The sequence below is a fragment of the Formica exsecta genome, unplaced genomic scaffold (genome assembly GCF_003651465.1).
Source record: "Formica exsecta isolate Colony F162 unplaced genomic scaffold, ASM365146v1 scaffold893, whole genome shotgun sequence".
Classification (NCBI taxonomy): domain Eukaryota; kingdom Metazoa; phylum Arthropoda; class Insecta; order Hymenoptera; family Formicidae; genus Formica; species Formica exsecta.
In genome coordinates, this window is record NW_021853662.1 from 206235 (window position 1) to 226000 (window position 19766).

Below are 19766 nucleotides of genomic sequence, written 5' to 3' on the forward strand. Positions count from 1 at the left end.
AAAGAGAAAATAGATACTCTCTCTATTTAATACTAATATACGAGGGATACACCCGAGAATAGGTGATAGGAATTTAAAGAAGGCAAAAATTTGACAAGCGTACATTTAAAAAACAAACTAAAATAAAATATGCAAGGTAAAATATTAAAGCGCATAAGCGAGAGAGACAAAGAGAAGAGAGAGAGAGAGAAAGAGGACACGACTGACAGAGCGAGATAGAGATGACGAATAGAACGGTAATGCAGGGACGGGGAAGGGAATACAGAACGGGACGAGGAGAGAACACGAGCAGACGGAAGGTACGGAGCGAAACGTACTCATGACGTACTCACCTTAGGCCTGTAAAACCATTTTCTGATGGACTCCATCATATCGCGATACCGCTGACGTCATCGGTGTGTGTATGCTGACGGATACGTCGTCACTGCCCTCGTCGCGATCGAGACACTCGCGACGTTGACATATCGCGTTTCTCCGGAGCCACACTACCCCGGAGATTTGGGCGACGAGCTTGCACGACGAGCGACGATTAATGACAACCACAACCACGACAACGACGACGACGAGGACGACGACGACGACGATGACGCGACACAGTTTATGCGTACCAGCATTGACGATGATCACGACGACGACGACGACGACGACGACTGATCGACCTCGCACAACGGCCTGCCTGCGTTGCTCACTCGCGGAAATGCATGTCGGCCGAAACGCGCGTTGGTAAAACTGAGGTGACAAGCGTGCGGGCAGAGTGTCCGCAAAAAGACGCAGCTGTCTAACGCGCGTGCGTTCAACGCGACAATCGAGAAAAGATGAATCGACACCGCGCGCTGCCGCATAGCACGTAGATGCACGAAGGATAGTAATGGAATTTCTTCTTTCTCATTCATCGGTATCGAGATACCGACGAGATGCTATCATTATAATATATAATTTTTATTACACGTATATACATATATCACTATAGTATTTCTCTCTTGCATTGGTGATCGCGGTAACACTTTGCATTCGCGCAATTTTAATGTAAATTCAAGTATATATGATCATCTTTACACAGATAATATTAATTTTTATTATAAAGGAAAAGTAAATATTTTGAACTAGAACTTTAATTAATGTATAAAAAAATTATTTTATATTTTACATTAATGAATCATAACAGATAAGAAAACGATAACTGATAAGAAAAATATATCTTGTTTAAACTATTTATTTATTTTTTATTTCAAGTACTATTTCGTCCATCTGCATTCAATCAATGCAAAATATGAAATAATTTTTTATACTATATATTAATTAAAATTTTTATACTATATAATAATTAAAATTCTAGTTTGAAATATTTATTTTTGATTTTACAATCGACAAATCAATAATTATAATTATTACTAAAAATATTATTTATACAAAGGATACTGTCAAAATGTAAAGCAGAATTTCGTTCGGTAGTTTTCAATCGATATCGTTTCAAACGAACAAACATGCATTGAACTTTTTTATATTAACTTATAAATATAAAACTTTTTATGCATAAATATAAAATGTTTTTTTATAAAACTTGCTCTTTTCCGACAGAACTTTTCTGACTTTAGAATCATGCAAATCCATACAATAATGTCTCGTATATAGCTACGCACCAGTAATTACCTAATCACCTAAAACAGTTATTTATTCCGGTTTGATAAACCAGCCCGTAGGTAGTCCACGATCGAAGGAAGTTGGGCCAATTTTCGCACAATGTCAACTAATATTAATTACTAGTAATGATTAGTCTTATTGTGCGCCGCTGTCTAAGAGCAGTAATCTGTCTTTCGGTATCGATTATTATTTTAGGATACTCCAGCTTTTCTCTTGGAGCATATATAAAGCTCCTTCGCGATCAGACCAAAGCACAGTTTTGACAGGACCTTCTACGAGAACAGCAGTATCGTTTCAGCAACGACAAAATTTCAATCAAGGTGCGCGCGCTTATTATCACTTCTCGCTCTTAATATCGTAATTAAATCAAGAATTATTAATTTAGACTTAGGTCCTGATGAAAATCTTTTTTATATAAACTTTTGGAAGTTTGTTTTAAATTTTTTAAATTTAAAAATAAAACGAAAATTTTTTTTTTATATCTCGAAAGCTTTTATTCGCAAATATATTGATTTTATATAAGAAATGTCTGGTCTATCCGCAATGGTACACTGTATCTACGTTGATTGTGAGTATCTCTTTCTCTCTTATCGACGATTGATACAGCAGCAATTGATTACAATGGATGAAGATACAGGATTTTAAGAACGTGAAAACAATACAGATCCGAAGTCATAACAGAGATGGTGCGGCGTTTAAAATTTTCTCGCGATTTCACGTTGGATTAATCTTTCGATTCTATAATTTTACTTAAAGTCGATTATTACGTAAAGATCAGAATAATTTTTCTTTTTTATTGAATGTATAGTTTTTTCTTTAAAGATTCTATCAAAGTAAAATTTCTTTAATATTAACAGAGGAGTGCTATTTCATTAAAAAAGGGCATATCTCTCTCTGATTTTTACAGCACTGTATATACTGAATTCTTGAAATATTTTTGTATACAATAATTAATACATACTTGTGTTGATTTTTAAAGAAAGGAGAGATATAATAGCATTGCTCATAAGTCACGTTCCCAAATGAAGAAAATTTGATTCGCAAACGTCTTCTTTAAGCGAAAGAATTTTGTCGTCGTTATCGCAAATTATAGACCCGCATATCGTGGGAAGACTCGAGTAATCGTATACGGATAATAGAAGTATCAATAGAGAAAATGATACATAATGAACAGATAGACTTACGGCAAAAGGTGGGAGAGAAACGGAACAATCGAGCTGTGGAGCTAATGGATTACGAAACATACGACAAATTGCCCGTCAGCGTGAAATGGAAAATCCACGATACAACTTCAACGCGGCGAAATAAATTGTTTCTTTGGCATTTTCCAATTTCGTTCCCGCGCGCTCTAATATCATGCGCGACGAAAAAATTCCAGGTAGAAAATAATTATTTTGCGGCCGCCTTCAATAAATCGTGTTTAATCAATTAACTTCTAATGCACAAAGTGTCTGAATTTAATCGATTGCTGTCTTCCATATAATAAGTTGAAAAAATGATAGGTGTATATCAATCAATGAGTAATATTTCGCGAGTAATATTTAATTCTCTTATCTAAAAAGTGCTGTTTTCTGATATTGTAAGAGAAATAATAATGCAAATATATGTATTTGCGGAAAATAATTCATCGATAATTATGTCATCTCGCGCCGTACAATTTTCCGAGTCGTTCCCAGAATTCTGTCTCCTCTCTTTGTTTTGTTTTACTACAAATTAAACATCGCTTAATATTATTGCTAAACGCGCGATGCACCGCGTGTTTATTGGCGTGTTTCCCGCTGCGACTCGGACGGTTCATCCCTATGCAACGGAGATGCCGGTCACGTCTCTTATCCGCTCGGACACTTAGTAGCACTTACGCTTATCTTAATGACCAGGGACGCGCTCGTAGCGTTAATGGTCCTCTTAAAATTAGCACGCGGAACAAAGCTGAGCGCGGGCTCTGAAAATTTTCGAAAAATGCCTCTCGCTCCGTATACACGCGTCGATGCAATAAATGCATCATCTTTTTTTTTTATTATTATACTGTAACAACTAGGAGTTTAAAAAAGAGTCAAATGTGCAGCTTGCAAGAATTTTACATTTATTGTAGTAGTTCAGATTTAAATTTGATAGGCTGTATTGTTAAATATCTAAATGCGGTGTTTGCATATTTGTATAAAAGTGAAAAGATATCAATAAATATTTTATTGAATAATTTTTGATTAACGAATAATCTGAAAATGCGTGGATGAGAAAAGAAAATAGTTGCGATGAAGCATATCGTTTCGCTGTAACGCTTGCGTCATCGATTGACGTTCTATCAAAAATAATATCCCCCGATGAAAAAAGCGAGCAATATAAACTCGCGATCGCGCAATTTTAAATTGCACGGTTTTGTGTACGGATCATTGCCTCGACAAGTCTATCGTGACTTAGTTATAGATCTATTGTTTTTCCTTCGCCTTCATTTTACGTTGAAAACGCGAGCCAAGACTTCCTTTTCCTTCGCTGTTCTTGCAGGCAAAACGATTATGATTTCATGAAATTGCAAAAGATCGTCGTGACACGTTGCAGGAAGATTTCCTTCCGATGTTAGAAAAATTGTAATTATCGCGGTTAATTAAGTTATACTTTTCTCTCGCACGCTTGTGTCCGATAATAATGGATAACCTGTATAAAATCCAGTCAGCTGCGAATCGTAAGACAAAACGTAAATCCGCAAGTCGGTAAAAAGTAAAAGACTGCTTTAATAATACCCGTCGAATTATTTGAGCGCGTCACTCACGGCGAGTTACCGCGATAATTAACGTTTGAAAGTCATTAGTCGTGTGTCTTTGAGAGCTGCCAATATGTTCGGAATCGCTCGCCCTTGCGCAATTATTTAACATACTAATACGGCGAATGTTTGAAGGAACAGAAGCGTTCCGCCGATATATCGATTGCCCTCTTTGCGTTTCTCATTTCTTCGTTTCTATTATCTGAAGGAAACACGCTGTCCCCGTCATCGCCGTATTTGCCTTTTTCAGATGACGGCCAAATGCATGTTCATTCTTTTTGTTGTCCTATCGTTGGTCGTGAGCAGCGCGCTTTGCCAAACTTTCCAATATAGTCGCGGATGGACCAACGGCAAGCGATCCGAGTTTCCGAGCTCGCCGGAAATCTCCGCTCTAGGAGACGAGCGTTTCAACAGCGGTGATCTCAAGAGGCTGAAGATGCTGATACACGGAAGCGCCGACGAACAAGTAAACTTTAGAATAATAACTTGTCGTCTGCGCTGAAATGTGTTTAGTGTTGTATAAATCGTACAGACGGTGTTGCACGTTCTCTTAATAATAAGATTTGAATAAATCTATTAATACCTTGTTCTCAGCCGCTGGTGATCCACTGCGATTTCGTGGACAAACTGAGGAAATTCGTTCACATGGATAATTATGCCCCTCAGCTGCGCCGGGAAAAGGGACCGAATGAGGATAATTACTGAAAGGGATACTCGTCGTGATGTACTTGTATTGATCGTGATTGTTTTGAAGATATACTCGGCATGTAAATTTAGACGCGTAGTTTTAGTCAAACCAGAATAAATTATCATAATAATCGTAAAAATCTGTACCCTGAGATGATTATTCGCAGTCACGTATATACCCATAAGAAAACCATATCCTTATCGATGTTACGAAATGCTATAATCTTTATGGAAGGATTCGTAGAGGGGAAAGAAATATATACGATTGATAAATCGTGGAAAGTGTTGAAATTAAATTCATACGCTGTCGCGCGTATTTCTTGGTCGAGTTTGCCGAGTCTCACCCGACTCAGTCGGTGACGGCTAATTAAGTTTTGCTCTCTTAATTGGACAGTCGGTCGGATGGAATAGATCGCGGACGATCGTCCGCGATGGGTACTCGACACGGGGGGATTTTGTCTGTCAACGGAAGATGGAGTGAAACTGTGCCGAATAGAGACACCCGCTGAGTCCGTGGATTATCCCTACGGGCAACTTATCTCCCGCTGCGATACAGCACTCGCCGAGAGTATCGGATGTTGGCGATAAGGATCGTTTGAGCGAAAACATAACAGATTAATTTTTGATTGAACCTCGCGATTCCCTGTTTAGGGCCGCGGTTTATTCGCACGAAAATGTGTAAATCAATGTCTCGTTGTTCCAGAAATACGAGGCGCGAGAGCCTCGTAGATTTGAGAGGACGTATCAACGTCGTGATAATCGACACGTTCGATTATATATAGAACTAATGTCGATACGACGATTTTCGCGGCACTCAAGATTATTGCTAGACAACGCCGGGGAGTGTGTAGGTAACTATTGCACACGGCTAATGCACTTAAAACTTAGCTGTTAATCAGAAACCAATTACAGGGGTTGGGGAGGGGGGTGGGGACGGGAACGAGACGAGTTTAATCGCATTAAATATTAAAACGTTCTGACGATACCGCACTGTTCTCCCGTGTTATACCCGGTGTCTCCGCCGAGTCAGTCATCACGGGGTGGGCACACACCCGCACGTGTCGTCTGCTCCGGCCATTTTCCCATTTGTCTCGATACCCACGGGAACGACCGACTAACGACCATCGTATTCTCCGAGCGAGTACTTTGCATCAAGAATCTTGGAGATCATGATGAGAGATCGCGATAATCGAATCATTTCCCGACAGAGAACTTTTGCACGATAATGAATTTAATTGCCAAGAATTTTCATCGAGTAGATTGCACCTTTTTGAGATTTTCTATTGTTAAAGATAATTTAAAAAAACCAATATAGGGAAATATATATTCTTTCCCGTATGCGGTTTTTCCGATCTAATAAAATGTCTCGTGAAATGATCATCGCGATACATTAAATAAGCGTCGCGAAATTGTACGTTCGTATATTTTGCGGCGATAAAGCCTGATGGTCGGCGACTTGCACGGTCTCATAAAATAGCACCGATCGCGAAATATACAGCCTGTCGAGGAATAATGTAGAACTTGATGGAACCTCGTTGAATATATGAATCATAACGTAAATGATGTACGATCCATTTCTGTGTGTCCCTCGCAAATATTTTAACATATATTCCATATATAAATTATATATATATATATATAGTAAAATCCATATAATTGGAATAAATCTTCACTCTAAAAGCGATGTTATCTTGATTATGAAATGTAAGATTAAAGCATTATTCTCTTTCGAATACATAAGACAAATTCGGAGTTACATAAATGTTATATCGTGAAAATTGTAATCGTTCCTCGAGAAATTCGTCGAGGATTATTACTTCATTACATTTTTTTCCGAAATTTTTCGCCCGTCTGCAAACTTTAAAAACACGCCTCTCTTTTCGCACAGATACATAACAAGCTGCGGAACGAATTCCTATTAGCGATAGAGAAGAGAGAAACGTCGGCGCGGTGAAAAGCGGTCCGACGGCTCTCCCCGGATATAAATACATAAAATCGGGCAATCATCCTAAATGGTCGCCTCGCTACCGGATCAGGAGCGGCTGTCGCCTTTTTCGTGCTGTCGTCTGTCGCTTGTCGTTTGTCGCGCGACAAGGGAGCGCGTAGTTCCAGCGCCACGTAGTTGAAAACGAGAAAAAGCGCGGAACGACGGAAAAGCGTTTGACAAGTACAATTTCCGTCTCGGTCATGTCACGCTCGCTCGTTGCTTTTATTACTTTCGCTCGTGCCTCCTCCACACCCTTCCCTCGCGAGAAGACACGTTAACGTTCATCGTATTGCTTCCAAGCACATCGGGCGGGACGTTAATTTCCTCGACATAACGATATAATATTTTCTCGTTTATTATCGAATTATTTTCAAGCGTTAAAAATATTCCTTGCTTAATATACTGTGCTTTATATTATTTTCTTCTTTTCCCTCTCTTTGTTAAAGAGACGATCTTCGTAAACGCGAACGCCATCATTCGTTCCCGGCGACGTCGGTGTCATCGATGATCCGGGAAGGAATAGACGTGATCGCCGTCCGTCTGGCGGCGTCTAGCCGAAAAAAAAAGTGATTTTGATTTTAACACGGTTCTCTCGGTTGTTCCCGCCGCGACGAAACCGCAAACGATCGGAAATAGAGAGAGACTACGCTCCGCAAGATAGTTGCAGAGGGACCCGTTTTACGGGACAGGAAATGAACGGTGCCTCTCGACACACTGTGTTTTAGGAAACGCTCACGAGGCACTTAACGGCCACGAAAATTGATCGGCCTCCTACGTTCGATCGTGATGCCACCCAACTGGGCGTTCTCCGAAACGGAACCGGAGTACTTTCCTCGCCGGAAGATCACCGACAAAATTTCTATCTTTCTCGGAACAACGCATTATTGTATAAGAGATTTTTTTTTAATGTGACCTTAGGATATTTTCGGATAATAAAAAATGTCCCTTTCCGATAGTAAAACCGTTTGAAAATTCCGTTGAATTTTCTGTTTGAAATTATCTGGAAGTTATAGATATAATTGTTACTATCTCGCGCGCGATAATCCCGGAAAAATATCTTCGGATGCTCGACGAGCGTGCGTCGCGTTCGCGGATTTATTTTTCATCGGAACTATCAATTTCCATAAGCGTGACTCGTTGTTGCCATCGAGAAATTGAACCGCCATTCGGCTATGCGGCGATGAGAAAAAAAGCATAGCGTTCTCTCTCTCTCTCTTTCGCGAAGCGCAATCACAATAAATTTTCTACGCTTCGTGTAAATATGGCAGCGCGCCGCTCATGATTTTATAAACGCGCTCCCCGCGTGTCATGCGTGTGTGTTACGCGCACGCATACGTGCCTGAACGCAACATGCATACATATGTATACGTATCGGCTCTGCAGTGCGCGGATACCGTACCATACGATACGGTATTCAAGAATGGCGATCAAACGGAGAACGATGTTATTAACATCGCTTCTATATTCTCTATGGATTCGTTTTATTGTTCTCCTCCGAGTGATCTCGTTGAAAATTTTATCCCAACGTATATGTACTATAGCCGATTGTACGAAAAGATCGACGCGTTATTAACGAGTCTCTCAAGACAAGGTCTCTCGTTCCCACGATATCGCGCCGCGCGCACGAAATCAGATAGCCCGACAAAGCGGATAATATTACGCGCGCTCCCAGGAAATTAACGAGAGTGCGATAAACTCGTTCTCCAATTAAGCGCGATGAATAATTTCAATTATGTGTATCGCACTATTTGCTATCTACGATATATCGTCAGCATCTCTATAAGGGTATATATTGGCTCAAAGAAGGATGAAAGGAAGAAATAATTGTTAAACGTCATATATATTTGGAAAGGAGAGAGATATCTGGATTAGTTTTTAATTTATGTTATTTTTCCTCCCTTCTAAATTTTTTTAATTTAAAAATAAAACGAAAATTTTTTTTTTATATCTCGAAAGCTTTTATTCGCAAATATATTGATTTTATATAAGAAATGTCTGGTCTATCCGCAATGGTACACTGTATCTACGTTGATTGTGAGTATCTCTTTCTCTCTTATCGACGATTGATACAGCAGCAATTGATTACAATGGATGAAGATACAGGATTTTAAGAACGTGAAAACAATACAGATCCGAAGTCATAACAGAGATGGTGCGGCGTTTAAAATTTTCTCGCGATTTCACGTTGGATTAATCTTTCGATTCTATAATTTTACTTAAAGTCGATTATTACGTAAAGATCAGAATAATTTTTCTTTTTTATTGAATGTATAATTTTTTCTTTAAAGATTCTATCAAAGTAAAATTTCTTTAGTATTAACAGAGGAGTGCTATTTCATTAAAAAAGGGCATATCTCTCTCTGATTTTTACAGCACTGTATATACTGAATTCTTGAAATATTTTTGTATACAATAATTAATACATACTTGTGTTGATTTTTAAAGAAAGGAGAGATATAATAGCATTGCTCATAAGTCACGTTCCCAAATGAAGAAAATTTGATTCGCAAACGTCTTCTTTAAGCGAAAGAATTTTGTCGTCGTTATCGCAAATTATAGACCCGCATATCGTGGGAAGACTCGAGTAATCGTATACGGATAATAGAAGTATCAATAGAGAAAATGATACATAATGAACAGATAGACTTACGGCAAAAGGTGGGAGAGAAACGGAACAATCGAGCTGTGGAGCTAATGGATTACGAAACATACGACAAATTGCCCGTCAGCGTGAAATGGAAAATCCACGATACAACTTCAACGCGGCGAAATAAATTGTTTCTTTGGCATTTTCCAATTTCGTTCCCGCGCGCTCTAATATCATGCGCGACGAAAAAATTCCAGGTAGAAAATAATTATTTTGCGGCCGCCTTCAATAAATCGTGTTTAATCAATTAACTTCTAATGCACAAAGTGTCTGAATTTAATCGATTGCTGTCTTCCATATAATAAGTTGAAAAAATGATAGGTGTATATCAATCAATGAGCAATATTTCGCGAGTAATATTTAATTCTCTTATCTAAAAAGTGCTGTTTTCTGATATTGTAAGAGAAATAATAATGCAAATATATGTATTTGCGGAAAATAATTCATCGATAATTATGTCATCTCGCGCCGTACAATTTTCCGAGTCGTTCCCAGAATTCTGTCTCCTCTCTTTGTTTTGTTTTACTACAAATTAAACATCGCTTAATATTATTGCTAAACGCGCGATGCACCGCGTGTTTATTGGCGTGTTTCCCGCTGCGACTCGGACGGTTCATCCCTATGCAACGGAGATGCCGGTCACGTCTCTTATCCGCTCGGACACTTAGTAGCACTTACGCTTATCTTAATGACCAGGGACGCGCTCGTAGCGTTAATGGTCCTCTTAAAATTAGCACGCGGAACAAAGCTGAGCGCGGGCTCTGAAAATTTTCGAAAAATGCCTCTCGCTCCGTATACACGCGTCGATGCAATAAATGCATCATCTTTTTTTTTTATTATTATACTGTAACAACTAGGAGTTTAAAAAAGAGTCAAATGTGCAGCTTGCAAGAATTTTACATTTATTGTAGTAGTTCAGATTTAAATTTGATAGACTGTATTGTTAAATATCTAAATGCGGTGTTTGCATATTTGTATAAAAGTGAAAAGATATCAATAAATATTTTATTGAATAATTTTTGATTAACGAATAATCTGAAAATGCGTGGATGAGAAAAGAAAATAGTTGCGATGAAGCATATCGTTTCGCTGTAACGCTTGCGTCATCGATTGACGTTCTATCAAAAATAATATCCCCCGATGAAAAAAGCGAGCAATATAAACTCGCGATCGCGCAATTTTAAATTGCACGGTTTTGTGTACGGATCATTGCCTCGACAAGTCTATCGTGACTTAGTTATAGATCTATTGTTTTTCCTTCGCCTTCATTTTACGTTGAAAACGCGAGCCAAGACTTCCTTTTCCTTCGCTGTTCTTGCAGGCAAAACGATTATGATTTCATGAAATTGCAAAAGATCGTCGTGACACGTTGCAGGAAGATTTCCTTCCGATGTTAGAAAAATTGTAATTATCGCGGTTAATTAAGTTATACTTTTCTCTCGCACGCTTGTGTCCGATAATAATGGATAACCTGTATAAAATCCAGTCAGCTGCGAATCGTAAGACAAAACGTAAATCCGCAAGTCGGTAAAAAGTAAAAGACTGCTTTAATAATACCCGTCGAATTATTTGAGCGCGTCACTCACGGCGAGTTACCGCGATAATTAACGTTTGAAAGTCATTAGTCGTGTGTCTTTGAGAGCTGCCAATATGTTCGGAATCGCTCGCCCTTGCGCAATTATTTAACATACTAATACGGCGAATGTTTGAAGGAACAGAAGCGTTCCGCCGATATATCGATTGCCCTCTTTGCGTTTCTCATTTCTTCGTTTCTATTATCTGAAGGAAACACGCTGTCCCCGTCACCGCCGTATTTGCCTTTTTCAGATGACGGCCAAATGCATGTTCATTCTTTTTGTTGTCCTATCGTTGGTCGTGAGCAGCGCGCTTTGCCAAACTTTCCAATATAGTCGCGGATGGACCAACGGCAAGCGATCCGAGTTTCCGAGCTCGCCGGAAATCTCCGCTCTAGGAGACGAGCGTTTCAACAGCGGTGATCTCAAGAGGCTGAAGATGCTGATACACGGAAGCGCCGACGAACAAGTAAACTTTAGAATAATAACTTGTCGTCTGCGCTGAAATGTGTTTAGTGTTGTATAAATCGTACAGACGGTGTTGCACGTTCTCTTAATAATAAGATTTGAATAAATCTATTAATACCTTGTTCTCAGCCGCTGGTGATCCACTGCGATTTCGTGGACAAACTGAGGAAATTCGTTCACATGGATAATTATGCCCCTCAGCTGCGCCGGGAAAAGGGACCGAATGAGGATAATTACTGAAAGGGATACTCGTCGTGATGTACTTGTATTGATCGTGATTGTTTTGAAGATATACTCGGCATGTAAATTTAGACGCGTAGTTTTAGTCAAACCAGAATAAATTATCATAATAATCGTAAAAATCTGTACCCTGAGATGATTATTCGCAGTCACGTATATACCCATAAGAAAACCATATCCTTATCGATGTTACGAAATGCTATAATCTTTATGGAAGGATTCGTAGAGGGGAAAGAAATATATACGATTGATAAATCGTGGAAAGTGTTGAAATTAAATTCATACGCTGTCGCGCGTATTTCTTGGTCGAGTTTGCCGAGTCTCACCCGACTCAGTCGGTGACGGCTAATTAAGTTTTGCTCTCTTAATTGGACAGTCGGTCGGATGGAATAGATCGCGGACGATCGTCCGCGATGGGTACTCGACACGGGGGGATTTTGTCTGTCAACGGAAGATGGAGTGAAACTGTGCCGAATAGAGACACCCGCTGAGTCCGTGGATTATCCCTACGGGCAACTTATCTCCCGCTGCGATACAGCACTCGCCGAGAGTATCGGATGTTGGCGATAAGGATCGTTTGAGCGAAAACATAACAGATTAATTTTTGATTGAACCTCGCGATTCCCTGTTTAGGGCCGCGGTTTATTCGCACGAAAATGTGTAAATCAATGTCTCGTTGTTCCAGAAATACGAGGCGCGAGAGCCTCGTAGATTTGAGAGGACGTATCAACGTCGTGATAATCGACACGTTCGATTATATATAGAACTAATGTCGATACGACGATTTTCGCGGCACTCAAGATTATTGCTAGACAACGCCGGGGAGTGTGTAGGTAACTATTGCACACGGCTAATGCACTTAAAACTTAGCTGTTAATCAGAAACCAATTACAGGGGTTGGGGAGGGGGGTGGGGACGGGAACGAGACGAGTTTAATCGCATTAAATATTAAAACGTTCTGACGATACCGCACTGTTCTCCCGTGTTATACCCGGTGTCTCCGCCGAGTCAGTCATCACGGGGTGGGCACACACCCGCACGTGTCGTCTGCTCCGGCCATTTTCCCATTTGTCTCGATACCCACGGGAACGACCGACTAACGACCATCGTATTCTCCGAGCGAGTACTTTGCATCAAGAATCTTGGAGATCATGATGAGAGATCGCGATAATCGAATCATTTCCCGACAGAGAACTTTTGCACGATAATGAATTTAATTGCCAAGAATTTTCATCGAGTAGATTGCACCTTTTTGAGATTTTCTATTGTTAAAGATAATTTAAAAAAACCAATATAGGGAAATATATATTCTTTCCCGTATGCGGTTTTTCCGATCTAATAAAATGTCTCGTGAAATGATCATCGCGATACATTAAATAAGCGTCGCGAAATTGTACGTTCGTATATTTTGCGGCGATAAAGCCTGATGGTCGGCGACTTGCACGGTCTCATAAAATAGCACCGATCGCGAAATATACAGCCTGTCGAGGAATAATGTAGAACTTGATGGAACCTCGTTGAATATATGAATCATAACGTAAATGATGTACGATCCATTTCTGTGTGTCCCTCGCAAATATTTTAACATATATTCCATATATAAATTATATATATATATATATAGTAAAATCCATATAATTGGAATAAATCTTCACTCTAAAAGCGATGTTATCTTGATTATGAAATGTAAGATTAAAGCATTATTCTCTTTCGAATACATAAGACAAATTCGGAGTTACATAAATGTTATATCGTGAAAATTGTAATCGTTCCTCGAGAAATTCGTCGAGGATTATTACTTCATTACATTTTTTTCCGAAATTTTTCGCCCGTCTGCAAACTTTAAAAACACGCCTCTCTTTTCGCACAGATACATAACAAGCTGCGGAACGAATTCCTATTAGCGATAGAGAAGAGAGAAACGTCGGCGCGGTGAAAAGCGGTCCGACGGCTCTCCCCGGATATAAATACATAAAATCGGGCAATCATCCTAAATGGTCGCCTCGCTACCGGATCAGGAGCGGCTGTCGCCTTTTTCGTGCTGTCGTCTGTCGCTTGTCGTTTGTCGCGCGACAAGGGAGCGCGTAGTTCCAGCGCCACGTAGTTGAAAACGAGAAAAAGCGCGGAACGACGGAAAAGCGTTTGACAAGTACAATTTCCGTCTCGGTCATGTCACGCTCGCTCGTTGCTTTTATTACTTTCGCTCGTGCCTCCTCCACACCCTTCCCTCGCGAGAAGACACGTTAACGTTCATCGTATTGCTTCCAAGCACATCGGGCGGGACGTTAATTTCCTCGACATAACGATATAATATTTTCTCGTTTATTATCGAATTATTTTCAAGCGTTAAAAATATTCCTTGCTTAATATACTGTGCTTTATATTATTTTCTTCTTTTCCCTCTCTTTGTTAAAGAGACGATCTTCGTAAACGCGAACGCCATCATTCGTTCCCGGCGACGTCGGTGTCATCGATGATCCGGGAAGGAATAGACGTGATCGCCGTCCGTCTGGCGGCGTCTAGCCGAAAAAAAAAGTGATTTTGATTTTAACACGGTTCTCTCGGTTGTTCCCGCCGCGACGAAACCGCAAACGATCGGAAATAGAGAGAGACTACGCTCCGCAAGATAGTTGCAGAGGGACCCGTTTTACGGGACAGGAAATGAACGGTGCCTCTCGACACACTGTGTTTTAGGAAACGCTCACGAGGCACTTAACGGCCACGAAAATTGATCGGCCTCCTACGTTCGATCGTGATGCCACCCAACTGGGCGTTCTCCGAAACGGAACCGGAGTACTTTCCTCGCCGGAAGATCACCGACAAAATTTCTATCTTTCTCGGAACAACGCATTATTGTATAAGAGATTTTTTTTTAATGTGACCTTAGGATATTTTCGGATAATAAAAAATGTCCCTTTCCGATAGTAAAACCGTTTGAAAATTCCGTTGAATTTTCTGTTTGAAATTATCTGGAAGTTATAGATATAATTGTTACTATCTCGCGCGCGATAATCCCGGAAAAATATCTTCGGATGCTCGACGAGCGTGCGTCGCGTTCGCGGATTTATTTTTCATCGGAACTATCAATTTCCATAAGCGTGACTCGTTGTTGCCATCGAGAAATTGAACCGCCATTCGGCTATGCGGCGATGAGAAAAAAAGCATAGCGTTCTCTCTCTCTCTCTTTCGCGAAGCGCAATCACAATAAATTTTCTACGCTTCGTGTAAATATGGCAGCGCGCCGCTCATGATTTTATAAACGCGCTCCCCGCGTGTCTCGACATAACGATATAATATTTTCTCGTTTATTATCGAATTATTTTCAAGCGTTAAAAATATTCCTTGCTTAATATACTGTGCTTTATATTATTTTCTTCTTTTCCCTCTCTTTGTTAAAGAGACGATCTCCGTAAACGCGAACGCCATCATTCGTTCCCGGCGACGTCGGTGTCATCGATGATCCGGGAAGGAATAGACGTGATCGCCGTCCGTCTGGCGGCGTCTAGCCGAAAAAAAAAGTGATTTTGATTTTAACACGGTTCTCTCGGTTGTTCCCGCCGCGACGAAACCGCAAACGATCGGAAATAGAGAGAGACTACGCTCCGCAAGATAGTTGCAGAGGGACCCGTTTTACGGGACAGGAAATGAACGGTGCCTCTCGACACACTGTGTTTTAGGAAACGCTCACGAGGCACTTAACGGCCACGAAAATTGATCGGCCTCCTACGTTCGATCGTGATGCCACCCAACTGGGCGTTCTCCGAAACGGAACCGGAGTACTTTCCTCGCCGGAAGATCACCGACAAAATTTCTATCTTTCTCGGAACAACGCATTATTGTATAAGAGATTTTTTTTTAATGTGACCTTAGGATATTTTCGGATAATAAAAAATGTCCCTTTCCGATAGTAAAACCGTTTGAAAATTCCGTTGAATTTTCTGTTTGAAATTATCTGGAAGTTATAGATATAATTGTTACTATCTCGCGCGCGATAATCCCGGAAAAATATCTTCGGATGCTCGACGAGCGTGCGTCGCGTTCGCGGATTTATTTTTCATCGGAACTATCAATTTCCATAAGCGTGACTCGTTGTTGCCATCGAGAAATTGAACCGCCATTCGGCTATGCGGCGATGAGAAAAAAAGCGTAGCGTTCTCTCTCTCTCTCTTTCGCGAAGCGCAATCACAATAAATTTTCTACGCTTCGTGTAAATATGGCAGCGCGCCGCTCATGATTTTATAAACGCGCTCCCCGCGTGTCATGCGTGTGTGTTACGCGCACGCATACGTGCCTGAACGCAACATGCATACATATGTATACGTATCGGCTCTGCAGTGCGCGGATACCGTACCATACGATGCGGTATTCAAGAATGGCGATCAAACGGAGAACGATGTTATTAACATCGCTTCTATATTCTCTATGGATTCGTTTTATTGTTCTCCTCCGAGTGATCTCGTTGAAAATTTTATCCCAACGTATATGTACTATAGCCGATTGTACGAAAAGATCGACGCGTTATTAACGAGTCTCTCAAGACAAGGTCTCTCGTTCCCACGATATCGCGCCGCGCGCACGAAATCAGATAGCCCGACAAAGCGGATAATATTACGCGCGCTCCCAGGAAATTAACGAGAGTGCGATAAACTCGTTCTCCAATTAAGCGCGATGAATAATTTCAATTATGTGTATCGCACTATTTGCTATCTACGATATATCGTCAGCATCTCTATAAGGGTATATATTGGCTCAAAGAAGGATGAAAGGAAGAAATAATTGTTAAACGTCATATATATTTGGAAAGGAGAGAGATATCTGGATTAGTTTTTAATTTATGTTATTTTTCCTCCCTTCTCTTCTCCCCCGCTCCCCCCTAGCTACGCGAAGTAATGCGGAGGGGTGGCGCGTGCGTGCCGAGAGAGCGTGCATGAAAGCGTAGATTAATTTCCAGGGTGTGCGCCGGTCTCGGGGAGGGCAACGAGAGTAGTAAACGACATCAATAATTTGCATAATTCCGCGTCGATTTATGCGTGACTCGCGAGATTACACGAAGATCCGCGGGCGCCCGTGCTTGGGACTTGCAATTTTCTCGAAAAACGCTATTATTTACACATTCCATTGACGGGAGAAAATGAATGTACTTTGTTAGCTTAAAGAAACACTAAACGATGAAGACGTTTAGTTAGAAAACATTGCCTGCTTGAACGCGCGAGTTAATTTAAGGATAAAGAGAAAGAGAAAGAAAAAAAGAGAGAAAAATATATTTTTTTGAGATTTTCACGGAGAAAAGGGAGATATGAAAATCGCTTCGAGCACTTGTTTAACGTCATTACAAAATGGTACGTGAAACGTATATTAAATATCAATATTTTTAAATCCTGAATCTCCGAAAATTTGACCGGGGTTTTTTAATCTCCGATTTTTTCCTGCATCTCCACGTTGCGGTCAACGACTTGTCGTCGGCGTTTCGGTCGCGGGGTTCGACAGAGCCACTTCGGATGTCTTGATACTCGGGGACTTCGTAATTGGTCATCTCCTTTCGTCCTCCCCCTCCCCGCTCCATCGGCGCAGCATCTACGTTAAAAACTAGAAATACCGCAGGTAAAGATCTCCGCTTTTGTGGGACGAGATTACAGGGCGCCGATGACGCGCCGCTCGGTCCGGTAGGTAGGTACCTGTCGGAAACTGTTCACTCGCCAGCTCTCGGCGTTAAATGCCGGAAACACTTGGGATACTTCCGTCAAATATGCTTTTTAAGGAACATATTAGGCTCCGTCTGCTTTTAGACAATCATTGGTTTGAGTCATTTAGTGAGCGATTAAACCTGCAGTAAATAATCGTTCTGAATCTATGTTTTAATTTTCGTCGTCATATAAAGTAACGTGATCAAATTTTTTTCAGTATACTATTATTATTTTTTAGATAATAATATATTATTCGTAAAATCAAAGAATATCATTTGACAAGTTAGATATATTTCCAGAATATATATTTCTATATATAGAATGTTAAATCTTTATAATTCATTCGCGAGAATACATGCATCTTAGAACGCAGATTGCACGATTCAGATCAGAAACGCAGGTATCAAAAACGCAGATACTTCGTGATCCACGAGGACCTTCGTTCCTGTTGTACCTTCGTTTGTCCCCAAATAATTGGGCGGGACGGCGCGCCGCGTCTTCTCTGCAATTATAGGCAGTAAACGCAGCCACATCCGGTACACAGGGAACTCTAGGTAAAGCGAGATAATATTCCACGAGAAAAGATACCGCGATTAAGGCGAGCGGAGAATAAGAAGTCGCGTCTTTGACGGAGGGGAAAAAAGTGTGATCGGGAAAGAGAGAAATAAAGAGGGAGAGAAAAAAAGAAACGTAAAACTGACGGATGCGAAAGATCAAAATACTGCGATCGTATACGACAAGGTAGTCGTTTGAGGATTGAAATGACGGAAATCGAGCTTTCAAAGAAGATATAGGCATTACGTTGACAGTTGGAGTAATGAGTTCTCGTTACACGGTAACCCGTTGCGATACTTTCTACGTACTTCTTAAATAAGGCAATTTACGCAAGAGTGTATATCGAGTGTGTACCGATCTTGTCGAAGAAAATGAAACGTTGTATCTCGTTCCGGGTATTTGCCGCGAAATGTGTACGAGTGACATTGTACAAAATAATGAGATTGACGTAAGGAAAGCGTATAATTGCATCTTTAAAAAGAAAGCAATTGTGTATTCCAGGTGCGTCTAACTGCACCTGTCAAAAAAATAAAATCATTAACCGCGATACTATTTCTTTTTTCGAGAGGTAGATGTATACTTTACGAGTCATTTTTATATTTTATGTGTATCACACACAAAACATTAAAATGTAAATTGTATAAATTATCTCGTCAAGTATCGATTTCTCAATAATCTTACCTAAATACTTTTATACGGGATGAGAATCGGTTTATGTAATGAAAATTATATGGTTTTATATTAAGAAGTTTTGATCTTGAGAAAGAAATTACCAAAAATATTACTTTGATATAAAAAAATTTGTTGATCGCTTTCTTATCAATCTTTTTCATAAAAGCAGCAAAGATATTTTAGATGATCAAGTTAAGCACTCGGTATATTATAAAGAATTTCCCTTTGTAAACAGAATAAACTGACACGCGCGCTACAAAATATATAATAAGAAAGAATTGCTTCAAACAAAGTCCATAATTCAATTATTAATTTCGCAATTTGAATTTCTTTAAATTTTTTTCTATTTTAAAGAAAAATTTTTGCGATAAAAAATTGCTTTTATTACTTTAAATCAAATTTATTACGATCGATATGCGATGAAATTCTGAGATAGGCGAGTTTAAAGAAATCATTAAGATTGATAATCCATGTATCACGGAATGAATCGCTACCTATTATTAAGTTAATGCTGAAATTATTACTAATTGTTCCTGCGGTAATAGACGTAATTCCGGGCTCTTCCCACGCAACCAGTGTCGGCGGTCATTCTCGCAAGGATGTTATAATTAGATAGCGAGGATTGTATAGCAGTTAAACCATTTTATATATGCATTTCAATTCTTTTTCTCGTATATACAACGTTACACGTACTTACATAACATCACATCGTTCGCTATAATAATATAATTACGACTGAACTCTTAATTTAAAAATATACATACTTAATCATATGACGACGATGACGATCGTAGTGTGTATATGTGTGTGCGTTCGTGTGTGATGTATGTGGGTAGCAATATATATATATATA

General features: G+C 39.9%; 3 protein-coding genes across 5 annotated transcripts in view; 2 read left to right on the forward strand and 1 right to left on the reverse strand.

Annotated features, from left to right (window-relative positions):
- The window catches only part of LOC115244935 (lateral signaling target protein 2 homolog), a 15009-nt gene extending 14230 nt beyond the window's left edge, over positions 1-779 (reverse strand). Inside the window, exon 1 of one of the 2 annotated variants that reach the window (XM_029822956.1) lies at positions 333-779. In XM_029822956.1, coding sequence (XP_029678816.1) covers positions 333-371 — 39 coding nt within the window. In that variant the 5' untranslated portion in view covers positions 372-779. The remainder of the gene's footprint in view (positions 1-332) is intronic. The other variant, XM_029822957.1, reaches the window with a different exon arrangement.
- Positions 19-5219, forward strand: LOC115244936 (pro-corazonin-like). Of its 2 annotated transcripts, none has more exons than XM_029822958.1 (3): positions 19-299; positions 4650-4865; positions 4994-5219. In XM_029822958.1, exons 1-3 carry the CDS (start codon positions 222-224, stop codon positions 5102-5104), a joined length of 405 nt encoding a protein of 134 aa, XP_029678818.1. In that variant the 5' UTR covers positions 19-221; the 3' UTR covers positions 5105-5219. The 2 variants fall into 2 exon arrangements, with proteins under 2 accessions (XP_029678818.1, XP_029678819.1); XM_029822959.1 differs by lacking the exon at positions 19-299 and adding an exon at positions 1891-1961.
- Positions 5220-11547: 6328 nt separating this feature from the next.
- On the forward strand, positions 11548-12117 carry LOC115244946 (pro-corazonin-like). The gene is made up of 2 exons (XM_029822971.1): positions 11548-11763; positions 11892-12117. The coding sequence occupies exons 1-2, from the start codon at positions 11548-11550 to the stop codon at positions 12000-12002; spliced, it is 327 nt and encodes a 108-aa protein (XP_029678831.1). The 3' UTR covers positions 12003-12117.
- Positions 12118-19766: the final 7649 nt, after the last annotated feature.